At 36.2% G+C, this 23,983-nt stretch overlaps 1 protein-coding gene across 2 annotated transcripts in view; it reads right to left on the minus strand.

Annotated features, from left to right (window-relative positions):
* Positions 1 to 23,983, minus strand: part of LOC131345546 (polypeptide N-acetylgalactosaminyltransferase-like 6) — a 255,043-nt gene that overhangs the window by 72,503 nt on the left and 158,557 nt on the right. For both annotated transcript variants that reach the window (XM_058378475.1, XM_058378468.1), the window contains one exon: positions 7,557 to 7,742. In XM_058378475.1, coding sequence (XP_058234458.1) covers positions 7,557 to 7,742 — 186 coding nt within the window. The remainder of the gene's footprint in view (positions 1 to 7,556; positions 7,743 to 23,983) is intronic.

A 23,983-nucleotide genomic window follows, 5' to 3' on the forward strand; every position in this document is an offset into this window, starting at 1 on the left:
GAGCAAAATGGACTCCACAGCCTCATCTCACCGTGTGGGTGGACGGCATCAGGTCGAATTGGAGAGATGAAGCAATTTAGCGTGTATGTCTGTGTGTGTGTGTGTGTGTGTGTGTGCGTGTTTATTTGGAGCCTGGCTGGAGTTGAAGTCTATGAGGACTAATGTGCAATCTGAAATAGATCTCCGATGTCTGGAGCGAGTGATATTTCTTTAGATCAATTAACAGTAATTAGGCTTTGTGAGTGATTACTGTGTCTACACCGTGCTTGACATTTAGCTGTGCGGTAAAAGCACACTGTAAAGCACACACATACTTCAGTGTGACATTAAATCCTGGACAAGGGAATAAGAATGGGATTATACTTAGTGAGGGTAAATATGCAAATGTAGTCAATGTGAATACTTGTGAATGTGAATGTGAAAACTACTACTACTACTACTACTACTAATAATAATAATAATAATAAGTATAATGATACATCTACTACTACTACTACTAATAATAATAATAATAAGTATAATGATACATCTACTACTACTACTACTACTAATAATAATAAGTATAATGATACATCTACTACTACTACTACTAATAATAATAATAAGTATAATGATACATCTACTACTACTACTACTACTACTACTACTAATAATAAGTATAATGATACATCTACTACTACTACTACTAATAATAATAAGTATAATGATACATCTACTACTACTACTACTACTACTAATAATAAGTATAATGATACATCTACTACTACTACTACTAATAATAATAATAATAAGTATAATGATACATCTACTACTACTACTACTAATAATAATAAGTATAATGATACATCTACTACTACTACTACTACTAATAATAATAAGTATAATGATACATCTACTACTACTACTACTAATAATAATAATAATAAGTATAATGATACATCTACTACTACTACTACTAATAATAATAAGTATAATGATACATCTACTACTACTACTACTACTAATAATAATAATAAGTATAATGATACATCTACTACTACTACTACTAATAATAATAAGTATAATGATACATCTACTACTACTACTACTAATAATAATAAGTATAATGATACATCTACTACTACTACTACTACTAATAATAATAAGTATAATGATACATCTACTACTACTACTACTACTAATAATAATAATAATAAGTATAATGATACATCTACTACTACTACTACTAATAATAATAATAATAAGTATAATGATACATCTACTACTACTACTACTACTACTAATAATAATAAGTATAATGATACATCTACTACTACTACTACTAATAATAATAATAAGTATAATGATACATCTACTACTACTACTACTACTAATAATAATAAGTATAATGATACATCTACTACTACTACTAATAATAATAATAAGTATAATGATACATCTACTACTACTACTACTACTAATAATAATAAGTATAATGATACATCTACTACTACTACTACTACTAATAATAATAATAAGTATAATGATACATCTACTACTACTACTAATAATAATAATAAGTATAATGATACATCTACTACTACTACTACTACTAATAATAATAAGTATAATGATACATCTACTACTACTACTACTACTAATAATAATAATAATAAGTATAATGATACATCTACTACTACTACTACTAATAATAATAATAATAAGTATAATGATACATCTACTACTACTACTACTACTACTAATAATAATAATAATAAGTATAATGATACATCTACTACTACTACTACTAATAATAATAAGTATAATGATACATCTACTACTACTACTACTAATAATAATAAGTATAATGATACATCTACTACTACTACTACTAATAATAATAATAAGTATAATGATACATCTACTACTACTACTACTAATAATAATAAGTATAATGATACATCTACTACTACTACTACTACTACTACTACTAATAATAATAAGTATAATGATACATCTACTACTACTACTACTAATAATAATAATAAGTATAATGATACATCTACTACTACTACTACTACTAATAATAATAAGTATAATGATACATCTACTACTACTACTACTAATAATAATAATAAGTATAATGATACATCTACTACTACTACTACTAATAATAATAATAAGTATAATGATACATCTACTACTACTACTACTAATAATAATAATAAGTATAATGATACATCTACTACTACTACTACTACTAATAATAATAAGTATAATGATACATCTACTACTACTACTAATAATAATAATAAGTATAATGATACATCTACTACTACTACTACTACTAATAATAATAAGTATAATGATACATCTACTACTACTACTACTACTAATAATAATAAGTATAATGATACATCTACTACTACTACTACTAATAATAATAATAAGTATAATGATACATCTACTACTACTACTACTACTAATAATAATAAGTATAATGATACATCTACTACTACTACTACTAATAATAATAATAAGTATAATGATACATCTACTACTACTACTACTAATAATAATAATAAGTATATTGATACATCTACTACTACTACTACTAATAATAATAATAAGTATAATGATACATCTACTACTACTACTACTAATAATAATAATAAGTATAATGATACATCTACTACTACTACTACTAATAATAATAATAAGTATAATGATACATCTACTACTACTACTACTAATAATAATAAGTATAATGATACATCTACTACTACTACTACTAATAATAATAATAAGTATAATGATACATCTACTACTACTACTACTAATAATAATAATAAGTATAATGATACATCTACTACTACTACTACTAATAATAATAATAAGTATAATGATACATCTACTACTACTACTACTACTAATAATAATAATAAGTATAATGATACATCTACTACTACTACTACTACTAATAATAATAATAAGTATAATGATACATCTACTACTACTACTAATAATAATAATAATAAGTATAATGATACATCTACTACTACTACTACTACTAATAATAATAAGTATAATGATACATCTACTACTACTACTACTACTACTACTAATAATAATAAGTATAATGATACATCTACTACTACTACTAATAATAATAATAAGTATAATGATACATCTACTACTACTACTACTACTAATAATAATAAGTATAATGATACATCTACTACTACTACTACTACTACTAATAATAATAATAAGTATAATGATACATCTACTACTACTACTACTAATAATAATAAGTATAATGATACATCTACTACTACTACTACTAATAATAATAAGTATAATGATACATCTACTACTACTACTACTAATAATAATAATAAGTATAATGATACATCTACTACTACTACTACTAATAATAATAAGTATAATGATACATCTACTACTACTACTACTAATAATAATAAGTATAATGATACATCTACTACTACTACTACTAATAATAATAATAAGTATAATGATACATCTACTACTACTACTACTAATAATAATAAGTATAATGATACATCTACTACTACTACTAATAATAATAATAATAAGTATAATGATACATCTACTACTACTACTACTAATAATAATAATAAGTATAATGATACATCTACTACTACTACTACTAATAATAATAATAAGTATAATGATACATCTACTACTACTACTACTAATAATAATAAGTATAATGATACATCTACTACTACTACTACTAATAATAATAAGTATAATGATACATCTACTACTACTACTACTACTAATAATAATAAGTATAATGATACATCTACTACTACTACTACTACTAATAATAATAAGTATAATGATACATCTACTACTACTACTACTACTAATAATAATAAGTATAATGATACATCTACTACTACTACTACTACTAATAATAATAAGTATAATGATACATCTACTACTACTACTACTACTAATAATAATAAGTATAATGATACATCTACTACTACTACTACTACTAATAATAATAAGTATAATGATACATCTACTACTACTAATAATAATAATAAGTATAATGATACATCTACTACTACTACTACTACTACTAATAATAATAATAAGTATAATGATACATCTACTACTACTACTACTAATAATAATAATAAGTATAATGATACATCTACTACTACTACTACTAATAATAATAATAAGTATAATGATACATCTACTACTACTACTACTACTAATAATAATAATAAGTATAATGATACATCTACTACTACTACTACTACTAATAATAATAAGTATAATGATACATCTACTACTACTACTACTACTACTAATAATAATAATAAGTATAATGATACATCTACTACTACTAATAATAATAATAATAATAAGTATAATGATACATCTACTACTACTACTACTACTACTAATAATAAGTATAATGATACATCTACTACTACTACTACTAATAATAATAAGTATAATGATACATCTACTACTACTACTACTACTACTAATAATAAGTATAATGATACATCTACTACTACTACTACTACTACTAATAATAATAAGTATAATGATACATCTACTACTACTACTACTACTACTACTAATAATAATAAGTATAATGATACATCTACTACTACTACTACTACTACTAATAAGTATAATGATACATCTACTACTACTACTACTAATAATAATAATAAGTATAATGATACATCTACTACTACTACTAATAATAATAAGTATAATGATACATCTACTACTACTACTACTAATAATAATAATAAGTATAATGATACATCTACTACTACTACTACTAATAATAATAAGTATAATGATACATCTACTACTACTACTACTAATAATAATAATAAGTATAATGATACATCTACTACTACTACTACTAATAATAATAATAAGTATAATGATACATCTACTACTACTACTACTACTAATAATAATAATAAGTATAATGATACATCTACTACTACTACTACTAATAATAATAAGTATAATGATACATCTACTACTACTACTAATAATAATAATAAGTATAATGATACATCTACTACTACTACTACTAATAATAATAAGTATAATGATACATCTACTACTACTACTACTAATAATAATAATAAGTATAATGATACATCTACTACTACTACTACTAATAATAATAAGTATAATGATACATCTACTACTACTAATAATAATAATAATAAGTATAATGATACATCTACTACTACTACTACTACTAATAATAATAAGTATAATGATACATCTACTACTACTACTACTAATAATAATAATAAGTATAATGATACATCTACTACTACTACTAATAATAATAATAATAATTAAGTGATATTTTCCACTATTGTTTTCTGATATAAGAAACTCTGCGTATCAGCAGACGCTGAAACATCAGATACTTTCTTCTTTAAAGCTGTAAGATACTTAAAAACATAATGCCACAAAGTGCAGCCTGAAGTGGATGCTGCTGCGGTTTAGCGTTTTATTAAAGACGCTAGCAAACAAATCCAAAAACGTGAGTCAAAAGAGAGAACAATCCAGAATATAAGAACCAGGAAGTGGAACAAGATCAAAAACTAGAATATAACAAGCCAGATCAAAAGGTTTGATGAACTCAGGTACGACAAGATTGAGCGTTACTTCGCAATGTGTGTGTGTGTGTGTGTGTGTAAGCTGCAGTGCATTCTGGGAAACAGAGCATGTTTCCTACTACTTTACACAAAAGTCACAAAAGTCACTGCAAACATAAAAAAATATAAGAGAGTGTGCATTCTGTAGGATTGCTTAGAAGTGACTTTTGGTTTATGCAAATTAGTTCTCTCAGGTGATTAAGAGCAGTTTTAGTCTCCATTAAGGTGTAAATTTATATAAAATTATATAAATTATAATATATAAATATAATTATAAAATTATATAAAATATAAAATTTATATAAAACTTACTATGTTTCCAGCCTTAACAGAGTGTCCTTTATATATGTATATATATATATATATATATATATATATATATATATATATATATATAAGATTCTGTTAAGGCTGGAAACATAGTAAGTGTCTTGTTCTTGTTCTGTTGCTATTTCTGAAGCATATTTAAAACTAATCCCATCATCTTGCTCGTCTCCTCTCACACACACACTGACTCTCTCATCCAGGCCACGTCCAGCAACCTCATCTGCCCTCCTCTGTTGTCTCACTCTCAGTCAGCGGGGGTAGGTGGGCTCTGAAGTCACGCTGCTGATTTCACCTCAGCTTCTCACTAGATTTACTTGTTTGTTTAAAAATCTGTGTACTATACTTCCTCCCAGTAGAGTTTTAGGCTGATGGTCTCCTTAGTCTGTGTGCTAGAGAACCAGTGCCCATGTATTCATTGTTAGTGACTTCAAAGCACTTTTGTATGTCGCTCTGGATAAAGGCGTCTGCAAAATGCCAGAAATGGAAATGTAAATGTATGCGCAAATACAATCGAGTCTTTTTATATGTAAACATTGTCTGTTCCCGGTCTGAATCACTTTCATTAGTTAAAGGATCAGATTAGATTGATGTCTTTTTTTTCCATCATTGTTTTGCTGGTATGGAATCAAGCTCTCTAAAAGAAATAAACAAAACAAAACAAAACAAAACAAAACAAAATTATTATTATTATTATTATTATTATTATTATTATTATTATTATTTCATGGCACAAAAGGGAAAGAAATGAAGGTTATAGGTTGGGTGTCAGAATCATAAACACATATGATTTTACTGCAAACTATCGAAAGGGACACGAGTCAGCCGAACACGATTGTGATTACAGGTAATGAGGAAGGATGCTTTTGGTCTGAGGAGCACAACACAGCACACGCTCGTCTCTCGTCTCAACAAGCCACAAAATGGTGGTTTCAGGGTGACAGCATACGAGTGGAGAAGAGAAAAAGGGTTTTTTTGTGTGTCAGCAGGACAACAGAGAGAGAGAGAGAGAGAGAGAGAAAGAATATTTGAAAGAGAAAAATAAATAAATAAAGGAATAGGCCACCTCATGATTCTTTTTTTTTATCAGCTCACTGCAGGAGTGACCAAGAAAGGCATTTGATTTGTGAAATTGGTCGATTTGGAGGAGGGAGATAAGTGTGATTTTTTTTGGTTGGAGTTGATTTTTTTTGCTTCTTTGGCACACTGATTGAAAAGCAGAAACAGAGAGAAAATGTGCATCGTGTGCTGTGACCCCCCCTCCACTTTCTCTTCTTCTATTTTAAAAATAAATAAATTAATATAAATTGAATGCAAATAAAATAAATAAAAATAAATAAATACAAATAAAATGAATGAATAAATACATAAAATACAAAAATAAATAAAAATGTAATAAAATACAAAAATAAATAAAAATTAAATAAAAATGTAAATAAAAAAAACCCAAATAAAATAAAATAAAATTAAATAAAAAAATAAAAAAATAAAAAAAATAAATAAATAAATAAATAAATAAATAAATAAATAGGTCTGTTGACATACCGAGCAGAGGAGGCAGCCAGTTGATGTTGGCCTCGCAGTGCGAGTCTAGGAAGGTGAGCACTTCCCCTTTAGCCACAGACGCTCCCAGGAGGCGAGTGCGTATCAAACCCTCACGCTTCTTCGTTCGTACGATCCGCACCTTCGGAAATCTGGACATGTACTCCTCCAGACGGACCCCTAGGTGCTCTGCGAGAGACAGAAAGAGAGGGAAGGACGTTAGAGGCGCTGTTAATTATGACACAATTCATTTCAGTTACTTGGAAGCAGATTAATTAGTGTGACTCAAAGCGCCGAATTAAATCCAGTCCTCCCACATGTTACTGCATACGAGCTGGTATATGTGGAAGAGGTTAAGTTCATCAGTGTGTGTGTGTGTGTGTGTGGTTTTGAAGCAGTGACATGTTAATCGAATCTCAGTTTTGTTTCTTCAAGCCCAGTTCAAGAGCATTAATGTTTAACGTCCCTTAAGATCCCCCCGCTGTTAACACTTAATTGAATTGTTGAATTGGCCTGTGTTTCTTGAATATTAACCAGTCGTAGCAGAAACTCCACCCGGGCCTCTATTTACAGCACGGCTTTCTTCCGCTTTTCCATTCCCTTTATAGTAGCAATATAGGCTAAATGAATAATGCAACCTGCAAATCCAATTAGAAATCATTTAATAACATTGCGAAGCCTGCTGTGAGTTAACGGAGCTGGAGCTCGGTATTAAAACAACACAGCACTTTCTGTGACTAGCACAGGAAGAGGAAAGATATATCCTCAACCGCTGGTGTGAAAGAGTTCATTAAAGGGAAATGAAGTGCAGTCACAGAGGCTGTGCCGACTCGTTTATGATGGGATCCTTGGTTCAGATGAACGTCTGTGAATTTGTTCTTAGACTCGAAATGATTCGCAAAACATGAAGATGTTCATTATGAGAACAGGAAATGAATCATATCTGAGTGAACAGACTGTTTTTTGCTCATACGCTGAAATAAAGGATAAAAAATAATTTAAAAAACAGACAGACAGAACGACAGCTAGACAGACAGACAGATATATAGACAGACAGATAGCTAGACAAACAGACAGACAGACACATATATTGACAGACAGACAGCTAGACAGACAGACAGTCAGATAAATAGACAAACAGACAGACAGCTAAACAGACAGACAGCTGGACAGACAGGCAGTCGGATATATAGAAAGACAGACAGACAGACAGCTAGACACCCAGACAGACACATATATTGACAGACAGACAGTCAGATATATAGATAGACAGACAGACAGCTAGACATTCAGATATATAGACAGGCAGACAGCTAGATAGACAGGCAGTCAGATATATAGACATACAGCTAGACACCCAAATATATAGACAGACAGACAGCTAGATAGACAGACAGTCAGATATATAGACAGACAGACAGCTTCTTTAGTCTGCTATCCTGCTATCGAATGCAAAGCAAAAGCTTCAAAAACTTCAGTGATCTCAGAGTCCTCTGCTTTTTACAGATCAGGCTTCAAAATCACTCTTCATGTCTTTTAGTTGAGGCAAAATTGCTTGTCTCCAGCCATATAAGAACATCTACTGCTTTCTGTAGACGGGAGCGATTTTAAGCTGATTGGCAGACAGAAGGACAGGATGATTCAGGAAGGTTTTTTTTAATGCAAAAGGATGTCATAAATTATAAATACAGACATACTGCACACAAATCTTTCCAACCCAAGCTGCTTATTTCTGAATATCTGTACATGTAAAGACTCGATACGTGGTTTCTAACAGAAACAGAATTTCTGTTTTTATTTATAAAAGGTTTAAATTCTCGCCTGACTTATCGCCTGATTTCCAGCCCGTGTCTGTGGTCAGTAACGACTCCTGACGTGTTTCAGTGGCACTGCTTCACTTATCTTTAGTATACATTAGTATTTTTCCATTTCTGAGGTGCGCAAAATAGAGGTTCAGTCCATTAATACTCGTGCAAGCTGTAGCTGTATCGCCTCTTCACAGGCATGCTGTGTGTATGTGTGTATGTGTGTGTGTGATTAAACCCAGTGCAAGCTCTAGATTACACATAATAACACAAACGTGCTGAAGGGCTTTAAAAGCAAACAGGCCGCCGTGGGGATGTGCTGTAATGTACATAGCCGGGCTACATGTCGCTTTCAGCAGCGCGGAGGAGAACCCAAGGACGCAAACAGAGCGGCCACGCGGCAATATTCTGCTCCACTAGAGGCCATGGTGCTGTGAAACGTTGTGTTAATCTGCTCCAACACACCTGCTGAACGGCTCTGTAGCGCATCAGTGAGTCGGGAAACACGGCAGTCGGAAAAACTACAACTAAACTTTCTCTCTAGGGTTTGGAAAACTCCACGCTGATAGCAGCCTGGGGTAACCGACATGGTCATAATTCACACTTTCTAGTCTGCAGTTTCTCCTGAACTGAAATATCTAATATTACTCTTTTGCATGGTGTGTGAGAAATTCCCAAGAGCTACTGGGACAGTTCCCTGCCTAACCACCAGAGGGAGTGCTGGCAGGCGTTTCACCATAGCCTGCTTTTTGTTTCTGTATTCCCCCGTGTTCCTCCTGGTGGTCCAGCGGCAGCATCATGTGCTCTCATTGCCGCGGCCAGGGTTTGATTCCCGGGCAGGGCGCTAACCCAGCCACTGAAGAGTTAACTCTCTGAGTGCTGGTCCCAAGCTCAGATTAAATGGGAGGGTTGTGTCCAGTGTAAAATCTGTGCCAAATAGAAACATGTGGACCAAATGATCTGCGGTGGCGACCCCGAACAGGAAGCAGCTGAAAGAACTATGCCCTGTGTGTTGTGCCATGCCCCTTCCTATTGTTTCGCTTTCCCCATTTACCCTAATGGTTTGTCCTATATACACCAGTCCTTTTGGTATCTGTCTTTGTCAGTCATTGATTTTTGTTTGTGCTTCGGTCAGAAGCCATTGTGTTTCCAGGTTCCCATGTTATAGTTCGTCTAGTGTTCTGTCTAAGTCTTTAGTTTTGTTAATAAAGCAGCACTTTTATTTTATCCTGCATGTGGGTGTGATAAACTCCCCGCTTCAGGCGGTGTCTCCTGAATGTTATAGAAATAAAACACACAAAGAAAAGCTGTTTTAGAAAAATAATCTGTTTCATTATCATTCCTTTAACAGCACATCCCTAATAAACTATTTTTAATGTTAAAGATCACTGTACTTGTCTATTTGTAGTCACTTTCAGTATAGCAGCAGTATAAATATTATACTAACTTCCTCACTAACCTCCCTTTTTTCTCTCTCCCTTTTGCCTGAATTTAGCCGAGGTGACATCACCTCACATTTAACCTCTGAGCCCACTGGGTTATGATAAAAAAATAAATACGGCAGGTGAAAATATATTTTTGTCCTTAAGGTGTCCTTAATGTATTCCTAGGTCTATTTTTGTGTCCTTAAGGTGTCCCTAGGTCTACATTAGTGTCCTTAAGGTGTCCCTAGGTCTATTTTGTGTCTTTAAGGGGTCTGCAAGGTGTCCCTAGGTCTATTTTGTGCCTTTAAGGGGTCTGCAAGGTGTCCCTAGGTCTATTTTCATGTCCTTAAGGTGTCCCTAGGTCTATTTTAGTGTCCTTAAGGTGTCCCCAGTCTATTTTGTGTCCTTAAGGTGACCCTAGGTCTATTATGTGTCCTTAAGGTGTCCCTAGGTGTATTCTGTATACTTGAGGTGTCCTTAAGGTGTCCCTAGGTCTATTTTGTGTCTTTAAGGGGTCTGCAAGGTGTCCCTAGGTCTATTTTCATGTCCTTAAGGTGTCCCTAGGTCTATTTTAGTGTCCTTAAGGTGTCCCCAGTCTATTTTGTGTCCTTAAGGTGACCCTAGGTCTATTATGTGTCCTTAAGGTGTCCCTAGGTGTATTCTGTATACTTGAGGTGTCCTTAAGGTGTCCCTAGGTCTATTTTGTGTCCTTAAGATGACCCTAGGTCTATTATGTGTCCTTAAGGTGCCCCTAAGTCTATTCTGTGTACTTGAGGTGTCCTTAAGGTGTCCCTAGGTCTATTTTGTGTCTTTAAGGGGTCTGCAAGGTGTCCCTAGGTCTATTTTGTGTCTTTAAGGGGTCTGCAAGGTGTCCCTAGGTCTATTTTGTGTCTTTAAGGGGTCTGCAAGGTGTCCCTAGGTCTATTTTCATGTCCTTAAGGTGTCCCTAGGTCTATTTTAGTGTCCTTAAGGTGTCCCCAGTCTATTTTGTGTCCTTAAGGTGACCCTAGGTCTATTATGTGTCCTTAAGGTGTCCCTAGGTGTATTCTGTATACTTGAAGTGTCCTTAAGGTGTCCCTAGGTCTATTTTGTGTCCTTAAGATGACCCTAGGTCTATTATGTGTCCTTAAGGTGCCCCTAGGTCTATTTTAGTGTCCTTAAGGTGTCCCCAGTCTATTTTGTGTCCTTAAGGTGACCCTAGGTCTATTCTGTGTCCTTAAGGTGCCCCTAAGTCTATTCTGTGTACTTGAGGTGTCCTTAAGGTGTCCCTAGGTCTATTTTGTGTCTTTAAGGGGTCTGCAAGGTGTCCCTAGGTCTATTTTCATGTCCTTAAGGTGTCCCTAGGTCTATTTTAGTGTCCTTAAGGTGTCCCCAGTCTATTTTGTGTCCTTAAGGTGACCCTAGGTCTATTCTGTGTCCTTAAGGTGTCCCTAGGTCTATTTTCATCTATTAAGTTTTCCCAGACCTCCTCACATTTAACCTCTGAGCCCACTGAGTTATAATAAAAAAATAAATACAGCAGGTGAAAATCTCTTTTAATCTCTTAAAGAAAGAATCATCATTCTCTACAGGACAAAGGGTCATTTTCATGCTGGACTAGTGCTGTTTCTCAAAATCTCTGTGAAGTCGGGTCTCTTGGCATTTGCTCTCAAGGAAAATAGCAGCGTTTTACATTATCATTTTCAGAAAGGACATATATAAATATGTGTGTATGTCTGTGTGTGTGTGTGTGTGTGTGTGTGTGTGTGAGAGAGAGAGAGAGAGAGAGAGAGAGAGAGCCAGTTCCATTTTACAGCAGGGCCACATCTGATTTTGAATCTTGTCACATCTCCATCTTCATCCAACTCTAAGTAGAATATCTGAGGACCTGATGGTTACACCTTTAGCACTGAAGCTCAGCAGATCTGCTCTAATCCCAATCCTGGCCCAAAAACACACACATCACATTCCTCCAACAACTTTAACAGACTAAACTTTGCCAAGAGTTCCCATCAGCCCCAGAGCGGGTGGAGCAGAAAAATGCTGCAGAGACACTTTTTATTTTTCCAGAGACGGCACCATAATAAATCTTGGCAGTGACAATCATTTCAGCCCAGATTCTGAGGTCCACAGAGCCGGGGAAGCATCCGAGCAGGAGAGAGGGAGTTATGTATGTGAAATCCAAAAGATGTGTGTGTGTGTGTGTTATTAGAGAGCAGAATGTTAATGATATTACTCAACAAACTGATTCAGAATTGTTCCTCATTGTCACACCTGCTACTTATCTCTAGAGTTTCAGTCACCGAAGCCGACGCTCCGGTAAAAGACTCGCACTGAGCGCTCGGGACACTGGGAAAAGACGTCAAGTGGAATAAGAGTCGGTGATGTTGTTAGCGGTAATGTTACAGAGTTGTTAAAAAGAGCTGTTTGCAGAGCTGTTTGGAGAATTTTATTTATTTATTTATTTGCAGTATAAACAGTGTGTGTGTGTGTGTGTGTGTGTATGTGTGTATCTGTGTGTGTGCGTGTGTGTGTGTGTGTGTGTGTATGTGTGTGTGTGTGTGTGTGTGTATGTGTGTGTGTGTATGTGTGTGTGTGTGTGTGTGTGTATGTGTGTGTGTGTGTAGCATAAAAGTAGCACAAGTAAAAGCTGCTGTGAAAAGCGAGCTCCTGTATGTGACTCAGTTTCATTCTGTAATCAACACCAGCAGAGCAGAGCAGCTTTTTTTTGTTTAAACCAGTGCTCAGAGTCAGAGCTGATGCAGAGTCAAATCACTAAATCACAGAGTCAGAGCTGATGCAGAGTCAAATCACTAAATCACAGAGTCAGAGCTGATGCAGTCAAATCACTAAATCACAGAGTCAGAGCTGATGCAGAGTCAAATCACTGAATCACAGAGTCAGAGCTGATGCAGAGTCAAATCACTAAATCACAGAGTCAGAGCTGATGCAGTCAAATCACTAAATCACAGAGTCAGAGCTGATGCAGAGTCAAATCACTGAATCACAGAGTCAGAGCTGATGCAGAGTCAAATCACTGAATCACAGAGTCAGAGCTGATTCAGAGTCAAATCACTGAATCACAGAGTCAGAGCTGATTCAGAGTCAAATCACTGAATCACAGCGTCAGAGCTGATTCAGAGTCAAATCACTAAATCACAGAGTCAGCGCTGATTCAGAGTCAAATCAAAGAATCACAGAGACAAAGCTGATTCAGAGTCAAACCACTGAATCACAGAGTCAGAGCTGATTCAGAGTCAAATAACTAAATCACAGAGTTAGAGCTGATTCAGAGTCAAACCACTGTATCACAGAGTCAGAGCTGATTCAAATCACTGTATCACAGTGTCAGGGCTGATTCACAATCAAATCAATGAATCACAGAGTAAAAGCTTATTCAAATCACTGAATCACAGAGTCAGAGCTGATTCAGAGTTAAATCACTAAATCACAGAGTCAGAGCTGATTCAAATCACTGAATCACAGAGTCAGAGCTGATTCAAATCACTGAATCACAGAGTAAGAGCTGATTCAGCATTAACTCACTCATGGGCTTAATACCTTGCATTAACAGTGTCCTGGGTGATCTGATCATAAGTCCTAATTAACGTTAGATTAATTTGTGAAAAAAATCGAATGCATCTATAGGATGTGTTGTGATCCGATCAATCAAACTACCAGCACCAAACAGCACTAAAGAACCAACAAAGATTGGCATCTAGTTAGTGATCAGAAGGTCAGGGGTTCAAGTAGCCACTGCTGAACCCTTGATCAAGGCCCTTAACCCTCTGACCATAGCTGACCCCGTGCTCTGACCTCAACTTCATAACAAGCTGAGACATGCAAAGAAAAACATTTCACATTACTGTAATGTGCATGTGAAAAATAAAAGCTTCTCCTTCTAATTGTCCACATCCTTGCCCTAGCAGCCAGATGAAAGCAGCTGCTTTTAATAGCTTCATTCTTCCTCTCATCTCTCCTTCATTTTTAAGTTTCATTAGCAGACTGGATGATTAAAAGCTTTGAAACAGTCCGCACACAGCAGGTAGACAAGATCGGATTTGCGAGACGTTTCTGCCTGGGAATAGAATACGCTCCGGGAGACGGATGTAATAAACATGCGTGAAAGTTTTCCTGCAGCGCAAACCATGAATGAAATCCGATCACTGAGGACGCTTTTATAAATCTAGGTGTTTCGGCTGTCCATTTGGGATTCGGTCAGCCAGGATGCGTGTTAGAATGGACCTGAGAGCAGACCAAGGAAAACTCTCAAAGACCTGACTGCTCAATAACCTCAACTACCTGAAGAACCGTTCCAAAGTGGAGAACACAAGAGGGTTCTGCTAAAAACACTAAATACTGTATATAGTTTTATAGCTACAAGCTTCACAATCACAACACTGATGTAGTTTACAGTCTGAAATAAAGTTCACAGCCGTGTATAATTGGATTACATGAAGTAAGGTGGGTGATAATGGATGTCAAATCACTAAATCACAGAGTCAGAGCTGATTCAGAGTCAAATCACTGAATCACAGAGTCAGAGCTGATTCACAGTCAAATCACTGAATCACAGAGTCAGAGCTGATTCACAGTCAAATCACTGAATCACAGAGTCAGAGCTGATTCAGAGTCAAATCACTGAATCACAGAGTCAGAGCTGATTCAAATAACTGAATCACAGAGACAGAGATGATTCAGAGTCAAATCACTGAATCACAGAGACAAAGCTGATTCAGTGTCAAATCACTGAATCACAGAGTCAGAGCTGATTCAGTGTCAAATCACTGAATCACAGAGTCAGAGCTGATTCAAATAACTGAATCACAGAGACAGAGCTGATTCAGAGTCAAAACACTGAATCACAGAGTCAGAGCTGATTCAGAGTCAAATCACTGAATCACAGAGACAAAGCTGATTCAGTGTCAAATCACTGAATCACAGAGTCAGAGCTGATTCAAATAACTAAATCACAGAGACAGAGCTGATTCAGAGTCAAATCACTGAATCACAGAGTCAGAGCTGATTCAAATAACTAAATCACAGAGACAGAGCTGATTCAGAGTCAAAACACTGAATCGCAGAGTCAGAGCTGATTCAGAGTCAAATCACTAAATCACAGAGTCAGCGCTGATTCAGAGTCAAATCACTAAATCACATAGTCCGAGCTGATTCAGAATCAAATCACTGAATCACAGAGTCAGAGATGATTCAGAGTCATATCACTAAATCACAGAGTCAGAGCTGATTCAAATCACTGAATCACAGAGTCAGAGCTGATTCAGAGTCAAATCACAGAGTCACAGAAACAAAGCTGATTCAGAGTCAAATCACTGAATCACAGAGAAAAAGCTGATTCAGAGTCAAACCACTGAATTACAGAGTCACAGCTGATTCAAATCACTGAATCGCAGAGTCAGAGCTGATTCAGAGTTAAATCACTGAATGAACTGAATTAACACTGGTGATAACTGACTAATGAATTAAATGTAATAAACTGCTAGACTGGTAGTTCATTATTAACTAAGCACTAATGATTAATATTTACCGAGAAAAACTCTCTGAGACCTGACTGCTCAATAACCTCAACTACCTGAAGAACCGTTCCAAAGTGGAGAACACTAGAGGGTTCTGCTAAAAACACTAAACACTATACTGTATATAGTTTTATAGCTACGAGCTTCACAATCACAACACTGATGTAGTTTACAGTCTGAAATAAAGTTCACAGCCATGTATACTTGGATTATATGAAGTAAGGTGGGTGATAATGGATGTGCATCTTTTCCTTAAGTTGTGTGTGAGACTGAGAAACGCTTCACACCACAAGCCTTCGGGTGTGAATAATCTCTTCGGGTATTTATAGCCACACACACACACACATACACACACACACAGACAAAAAAATTGCGCTTGTGGTCCTAAGAAAGCTGTTAAGAGCATGTGCAAAGTGGTGGGTGTGAAGAAGTCCGTCTTTCTTCTCCCTCTCCATGCCTCTTTGTCTTTTTCTGTCTTTCTATCGCTCTTTCTATCGGCGCTCTAGTTCTCTCTGTCTATTATGCTCTTGATTTCTCCCTCACTCCTTCACTCCGTCCTCTGAGCGGTCGTTTAAATCAACTCATAAATCACGCCGGTTGATGTTGAGCAGGTCTAGCAGTGACGAAGGAAGTGGCAAGTAAACTGTTATGGAGAAAAAAAAGATAGGAAAAAATGAATAAAAATAAATAAAAAAAACAGGAAAAGGTTGTGCATGCCAAAGGCAACTCCATGACAGACCATGATAAAAAGCTGCAATGCTTTTCTTCCTTTTTTTTATTTTATTTCCTTTTTTTGATGGCTCAGAGGCAGGCTGTTTGTAGCCGTCCCTTCCCCAGTGCGGTGGATCATTTCATCCCAGGCTTTTCTGCATTTCTAACTTTCCAGACTTCTCTATCATTAATATTGCATCGGGACTAAAAGGGACTGAGAGTTCTGGTAATGAAAGCTTCATTAGAAGCTCGTTCCCGCGATTTGAATCCGAGAAGTCGCGTTTCCCTGCCGTGCAAGCCATCGCGTTTTAATGAGGGAGCGTCGGAACGCAGAAGTGAAAGTCTTAGTTTTAATCAGCGCTGTTTTAAGAGTTTAGTTTAGTTCTAAGTGGACTGATTAATCAGCAAGGAATGCGATGGAATGTAGCGCTCTATTAGCCAAACGGTAACTGTAATCTCTTTTAACTATTATGAGTTCTTCACCCGATTGTGCTCTCTGTTTGTTTTTTAGCGGAGGCTGCGGAGAAAAAAAAAAGAAAACAAAACAAGAGAGTTTTATGGGTTGTGGAGCTGTAATCAGGGACTTCATTTATAGAGGTGATATAAATAGTGCATGTAATTACACACACATATATATATATATATATATATATATATATATATATATATATATATATATATATATATATATATATATATATATATATATATATATATATAAAACAGTTCCTCCAGCAGTTCACAGCAACTCATTTTCTGGTCAAAAATGTTTGATTTTGAGTTTTTTGTGCATTTTTTGAAATCATAAGCACAGGATTCTTCTTTGAACCTCCTCCAAATGAAGACACATATGCAATAACTTTCTATGTGAGCTGTACTCATGTTCTGTGAAGTCACACGAGTCTGCAGTCAAATTTGCGTTAATTTCTGTGCTCGCAAAATCTCTAAATTCTGGACAGACTAAAACCAGTTAGAAAGTGAATTCTGAATCAAACACTAAGCCTGGCTGTGTAAAGGACTGGACCAGTGCTTCTAATGTGCTGTGTATTTTAGAGCTATGCCAGAGGCCAGCGTGTAAATAAAAGAAACCCCGCTGCTCCCTCCTCGTCTTCGTCCTAGTCCACGCTTCTGGCTGTCTCCAATTTACTCGGCCAGCCTTTCCACTGGAGGAGACGACACGCACTCCCTTGAATTACTCATAAATCTGCCTCTGGAGCGAGATCAATGCTCAGACTCGATTCCCATTTATTATACTCCTTTTTTAAAGTGGCGAAGAAAATGAGCTTCTCGTGCCAGCGCTGGAAATCCGTAGGGACCGCGGACGCGGAACAAGAGAAACGTCTGAGAGCGGTTCGGTTTTATCAGTGTGACGATTCTTCAGCGTGTTGTGGGTGGATTGGGCGCGATGTGTAGCCAAATACAAAGCTAGGACTGATGGGAACCTTTGAAAAGTGGGAGTGTGTTTAGAGCTCAAGCCAGTAATTTTCTTCTTTGAGTGTGGAGATAATGACGAGGCGAGGTTAACTACCCTGATGTCTGTTTCGTTTGGCACACAACCAGCCGGATTCTGCTGGACTGTAAAAAATGCAGACATCGTTAACTTTTAATCAAACTAAAAAAAGAGAGATAATATCAAATGCTGTGCTTTCAAAAAAGCCACACACACACCAGCACATATCAGCCTGAAGACATCAGCAGCTAATTAAAACGACGGAGTGTGCAAGAAACCTCAATGGAAATCAACATTGTTACCGAACACAACGTGAATATGATAACATTCAGAAGCTCATTTGTTATCGCACTTGTGTAAATGCTCCAAGGCTACGACAGAAAAAAAAAAAAAAAAAAACTGCGGATCGGCTTGTTTTTATCATAAAAATTCTTTTGTTCCCCCAGAACACATTCAGGACTCTGTCCTCTCACGCTGGTAATGACAACTTTTAATTGGACTCACGTCGGTCAACGAGAGTTCACAGCACTCTAAAAGCTCTAAACTGCCACCGTAACCGACATTCTGCTCTTTTGTGACTATATTTATTTGTTTATTCTCTCTCTCTCTCTCTCTCTCTCTCTCTCTCTTTCCCGCTCGCTCTGTGGTAAAAGCATGAGAAAATGTGGGTTATCGCTTTGTGTTGATGGAAATAGATAGAGATTCTTTCTATGAGATAAATTAGGGGTTGAATGTTAAACAATTGTGAGCGTTAACAAGTCAGGGAACATGAGATAAAAGAGAAAAAATATACTGAGCGCTGTTCAGAGTTAATGCAAGCCCATTACAGACCAATATTAAACAGAGAAATATGGCGGTATTAATGAATTAGTAATATCATCACTTTGAATACAACAGAAAGTTAGACACTGAAGGAGACAGTGTTTTAATCAGAGGAAAACTTTATATGGATTTAAATGATTCAGTTCATTTGTGCATTCCATAAATCCATCTATCCATCCATCCCTCCATACATCCATCCCTCCATCCATCCATCCCTCCATCCATCCTTTGATCTGCTCATCCTATTGGGTCTTGGGGAACCTGGGGCTATTCCCACAACAACAGTCGAATGCACGACAGAATCACACACACACTCTCACACACCCATTCACACACTACAGACAATTTACAGATGCATGTTTTCACAATATGTTTTTTAGACTGGGAAGGAAACTGCTATGGAGAGGTATGTGTTAGCTAGTGGTTAAGGTTTTGGACCTGGTTGTGAGGTTGAATCCCAGGTCTACCAAGCAGCCACTGCTGGGCCCCTGAGCAACCCTCAATTACTCAGTTGTACAAAATAAGTAGCTATATATAAAGGCATGCTGGAAATATAAATGAAACTGTAGAACCTGGAGGAAACCCCTGAGGGAACAGAACAGGGAAAACACACAAACTCCACACACACACACACAGTGGAAATGGAAATCAAACCCCCAGTCCTGGAGTCCACATTAGTCTCACTGAAATACTATACAGTACTTGCGTATAAATAGTATAAAAAACATAGCATGTTAGTTTGCCTGACACTGAGCAAATGAGCACTTGACTATTTATCTGATAAACATCTGTTTTTGTAATATTGAATTTAGTAACGTTATTTACTTGAGATTTAATAAATTACACTGTATTAGTATTAAATGAGGGAAATGCTGGACCGGACTTTTCAATAGATTAAGAAGTCAGTAGATTAACTGATTCACCAAAATATCTGGTGGATGCAGATCTAAACAAATCCTATACTTTTTGTGTTTATTCACATCTTACTTAAAAAGATTTGTTGGAGTTTTTTCTGAAACGATTCTCTGCTGCAGATGAAGAGACAGTAATTTGAACTCAAAACACCGGACACTAATTTTTTTTAAATCCTTTATCCTGTATTTAAGTAACACAGCTCCGTCCAGAGCAACGAGTCCATACTCCAAGTGCTCACAGCGGGTAGAGGAAGTGTTCCTAAGATCCAGATGGAGCTAAAAGCAGGCACGAGCTGAATAAAAGGCTCTACACTCTGTTTCCTCCCAGGTCTAGACAGATGTAAGAGAGAGGAATTGATATTCTTCTGTTCACTAGATGTGTGTATGGCAATGTGGTGATGGTTATAGAGGCAGCACAAAGGTATAACCTGGCTCCTATCGATCTGGAAGGCTCCTGTATGTCGCAGAGGAGAGTAGCAGAAGTAATAGCGACAATAAAGAAATCCATAGCTCTGCTCCGCTCGAGGCAGGTGCATTCATTGTTTTTTTTCTTTCATTCCAATCAAAGGGCGACTGGGTAACGGTCTGAGGCTGTTATTTAAGAGTTACTGGAGAGGTTCTCTTGTGTTCTATTGGAAATTCCAGCCGTGAGCAGGTTTGTTTACTGCAGGGGTTAAAGCCAACCTCGTACCGTTGCATGGTGGGATACTCATTCATGTCGCTTGTCCGTGGAAGGCTCGGCTCCACATGAGCTGAGCTACATTTAAAAGGTCTGCTGACCGGTCAATGCAGTTCCATTAAACCAGACAGGCTCATCCATCTCCACACACACACACATACCACTTTGACTCTGTGTGTGTGTGTGTGAGAGAGAGAGAGAGAGAGAGAGAGCACACAAACCAATCCCAAACCACTGATGTTGGCTTCTGACAAGCTCGCTGCATAAAAAGAGAAAAATGATAGGAAATGAGTGTGTGGACACTGTGAAGCTTCAGAAATCTTGACACACACACACACACACACACACACACAAGGACAGCTCTGTAGTCAGAATTGCAGGACATAGGGATGTGCAACTCATATTCTCATATTCGCAGCCCCTCTCTCTCCATCCATCTATCTATGCATCTATCTATCTACATATATCTATATCTATATATATATGTGTGTGTGTGTGTGTCACTTTCCAGGTCTCACTCTCTCTCTATGTCTCTCTCCCTCTCTCTCTCTCTCTCTCTCTCTCTCTCTCTCTTTATCTATATATATATAGAAAAGATACCTGGACAAGTGACATAGTGACATGATACACACACACACATATATATATATATATATAAATACAGAGAGAGAGAGAGAGTAGTAGACAAGGACAGTTGTGAAAGGAAACACAGAGGCTGAGTGAAGTGATCAGACTTGGGAGGAGGACAGTGACAGGTCCTGACACACAACCCTTTCAGAAACATCTCTACTGTGGAAACAAACAAGCACTTCAGACGGGGGGAAACAATGAAGCAAAGAATGCCAATTCACAGGGAAAAGCGTGACAAGAAAATTCCTAGCACGGCTAAAAGTGTGTGATAAAAGCTTTGTGAAACAAAAACAGTTCCAAGCGTATAATCAAAGCCCTGCTACCATATCAGAGCTCGCATACAGCACCGCTGCAGGACCGTCACACAGCAGATGAGTGATCTGCATTACCTGACATATTTATCGAGCACGATTACACACATGGACATTTTCTAGATGCCTGAGATTCCTTTCACACAAGAAGAGTCAAAGTCCTGCTCGTGATTTATATACGACTTCTTAAGAATAAATACAACTCGGTACATAAGAACAGTGTGGTCAAGTTAATGCACTAGAATGATAAGATCTTATTTATAAAAACAGAGCAGAAGTAAATATACTTTAAATAAATAGATTTCTGACAGGACATGCTGTTATCCATGATGTGTGATATTAATACTCGGCTTGTTACCATAGAAACGATAAGAATCAACACGTTTAGATTCAAGAAAGTTTAATAACTGTCTAAACATAGCATGACATCCTAAATATCCATCCTTACAGTGCTGTACATGTATCTTAAGCATGTATTCAGCATGTTGTTCTGTTGTTTAGCATGTGTAGTGTGGATGCTACTTCAAGCCTAGCATGACTGACTGACTTCACACTTTCACACCGCGTCCCACAATAACCCTAGTACTCTTATACTTGCTAGATCGACAGAAAAGTTCCAGAAAACAGCAGAGGCAGCCAACAATGAGAGCAGCCAGTGTCTGCGACTGATTAGAGATGATAAAATGTCAAGGGACTCGGAGGAATGTGAGACAGCAGTGACGGACGAGCTAGCGCGAACAGAGACAGGGGACACAACACTACGGCGCACCGCACACACCCAGCTATTCCATCTCATTACTGGAAATGTGATGGAGCAGCAGAATGTAGAGTCTTCTGATAACGCCGAATAAAAATATAGATATGTAATGAATGGCTCTTCAAGGTTTATAGAGAAACTGTGTCTCTGTGTGGCGTCTTTATATTCCCTCACTTCGTAGGCTTGATAAAAAAAAAAGAAAAAGAAAAAGAAACGAAGGCGGCTGAGAAACAAAGCAGCATCGATTTTTGATCGAATCAAATCCGGACGTCTCGCTCGTACCTGTGAGGTTGGTCTGCGCACCACTTTAAAGCCTCGTATGATCAGAAAGAGGAGGACGGCCTTGTGAATCTGCCCCTTTTTACGAGCCATTTCATTTGGCAGTGCTATTAAAACACTGCGTTTTCCTCTGCCGTATAACAGGAAGCTAATAACGCCGAAGGCTGTGCCGTGGTTCTCTACTGCTTACTGTTCAATAAACGCTCGAGCATGAAGAGCTGCGATATTAAAGCTAGCGCGGTGGAATATGAAGAGGTGATGCTAAAACATACGCAGTCTCACTTTATATGCTAACGGTGTGTAAAGTCATACCTCGTTAAATACAGTGCTTCTTAATCAATGATGCACTTCCATAATGAACAAATGCTGGATATAATCTAAACTGGAAAATAGGACCACAATCTCCGTCTGGATTTTACCAAGAGTTCATTTTCTTCATTATTTATTTATTTATTTATTTAAACCCCATGCTATGCAATGTGAAACAGGAAACAAGAAAAACAATTATTTTAATAAAAGAAAAAATATATATATTTTAAAGATTAATACATAATACAAATTCTGATAGCAATTATAAATCAATTATCGAATGAATTTGAATTATTACAAAACATGACTGTAATGTAATTATGTCATTTTAAACTGATGTGTAAAGAACTTAATAACTGCTGCTTTTAAAATAGTCATCACTCTCAATCATAATTATCACTGTCATTGTCATTATTTTCAACGTCATAATCACTGTCATCATAATCGTCTTCATCATTAGCCTCATTGTCATCATCAACATCATCATCATCATCACTGTCATCATCAATGCCCTCACTGTCATCATCATCATCATCCTCAAAATCACCATCATTATCATCACTGTCATCATCATCATCATAATCGTCTTCATCACCATTGGCCTCATTGTCATCATCTTCATCATCATCATCACTGTCATCATCGTCATTATCACTGTCATCATCAGTCATCATCAGTCATCATCATTGCCCTCATTGACATCATCATCATCATCATCACCATCATTATCATCACTGTCATCATTATCATCATCATCACTGTCATCATCAGTCATCATCACTGCCCTCATTGACATCATCATCATTACTGTCATCATCATCAT

Source organism: Hemibagrus wyckioides, linkage group LG03 (assembly GCF_019097595.1).
Source record: "Hemibagrus wyckioides isolate EC202008001 linkage group LG03, SWU_Hwy_1.0, whole genome shotgun sequence".
Lineage (NCBI taxonomy): Eukaryota > Metazoa > Chordata > Actinopteri > Siluriformes > Bagridae > Hemibagrus > Hemibagrus wyckioides.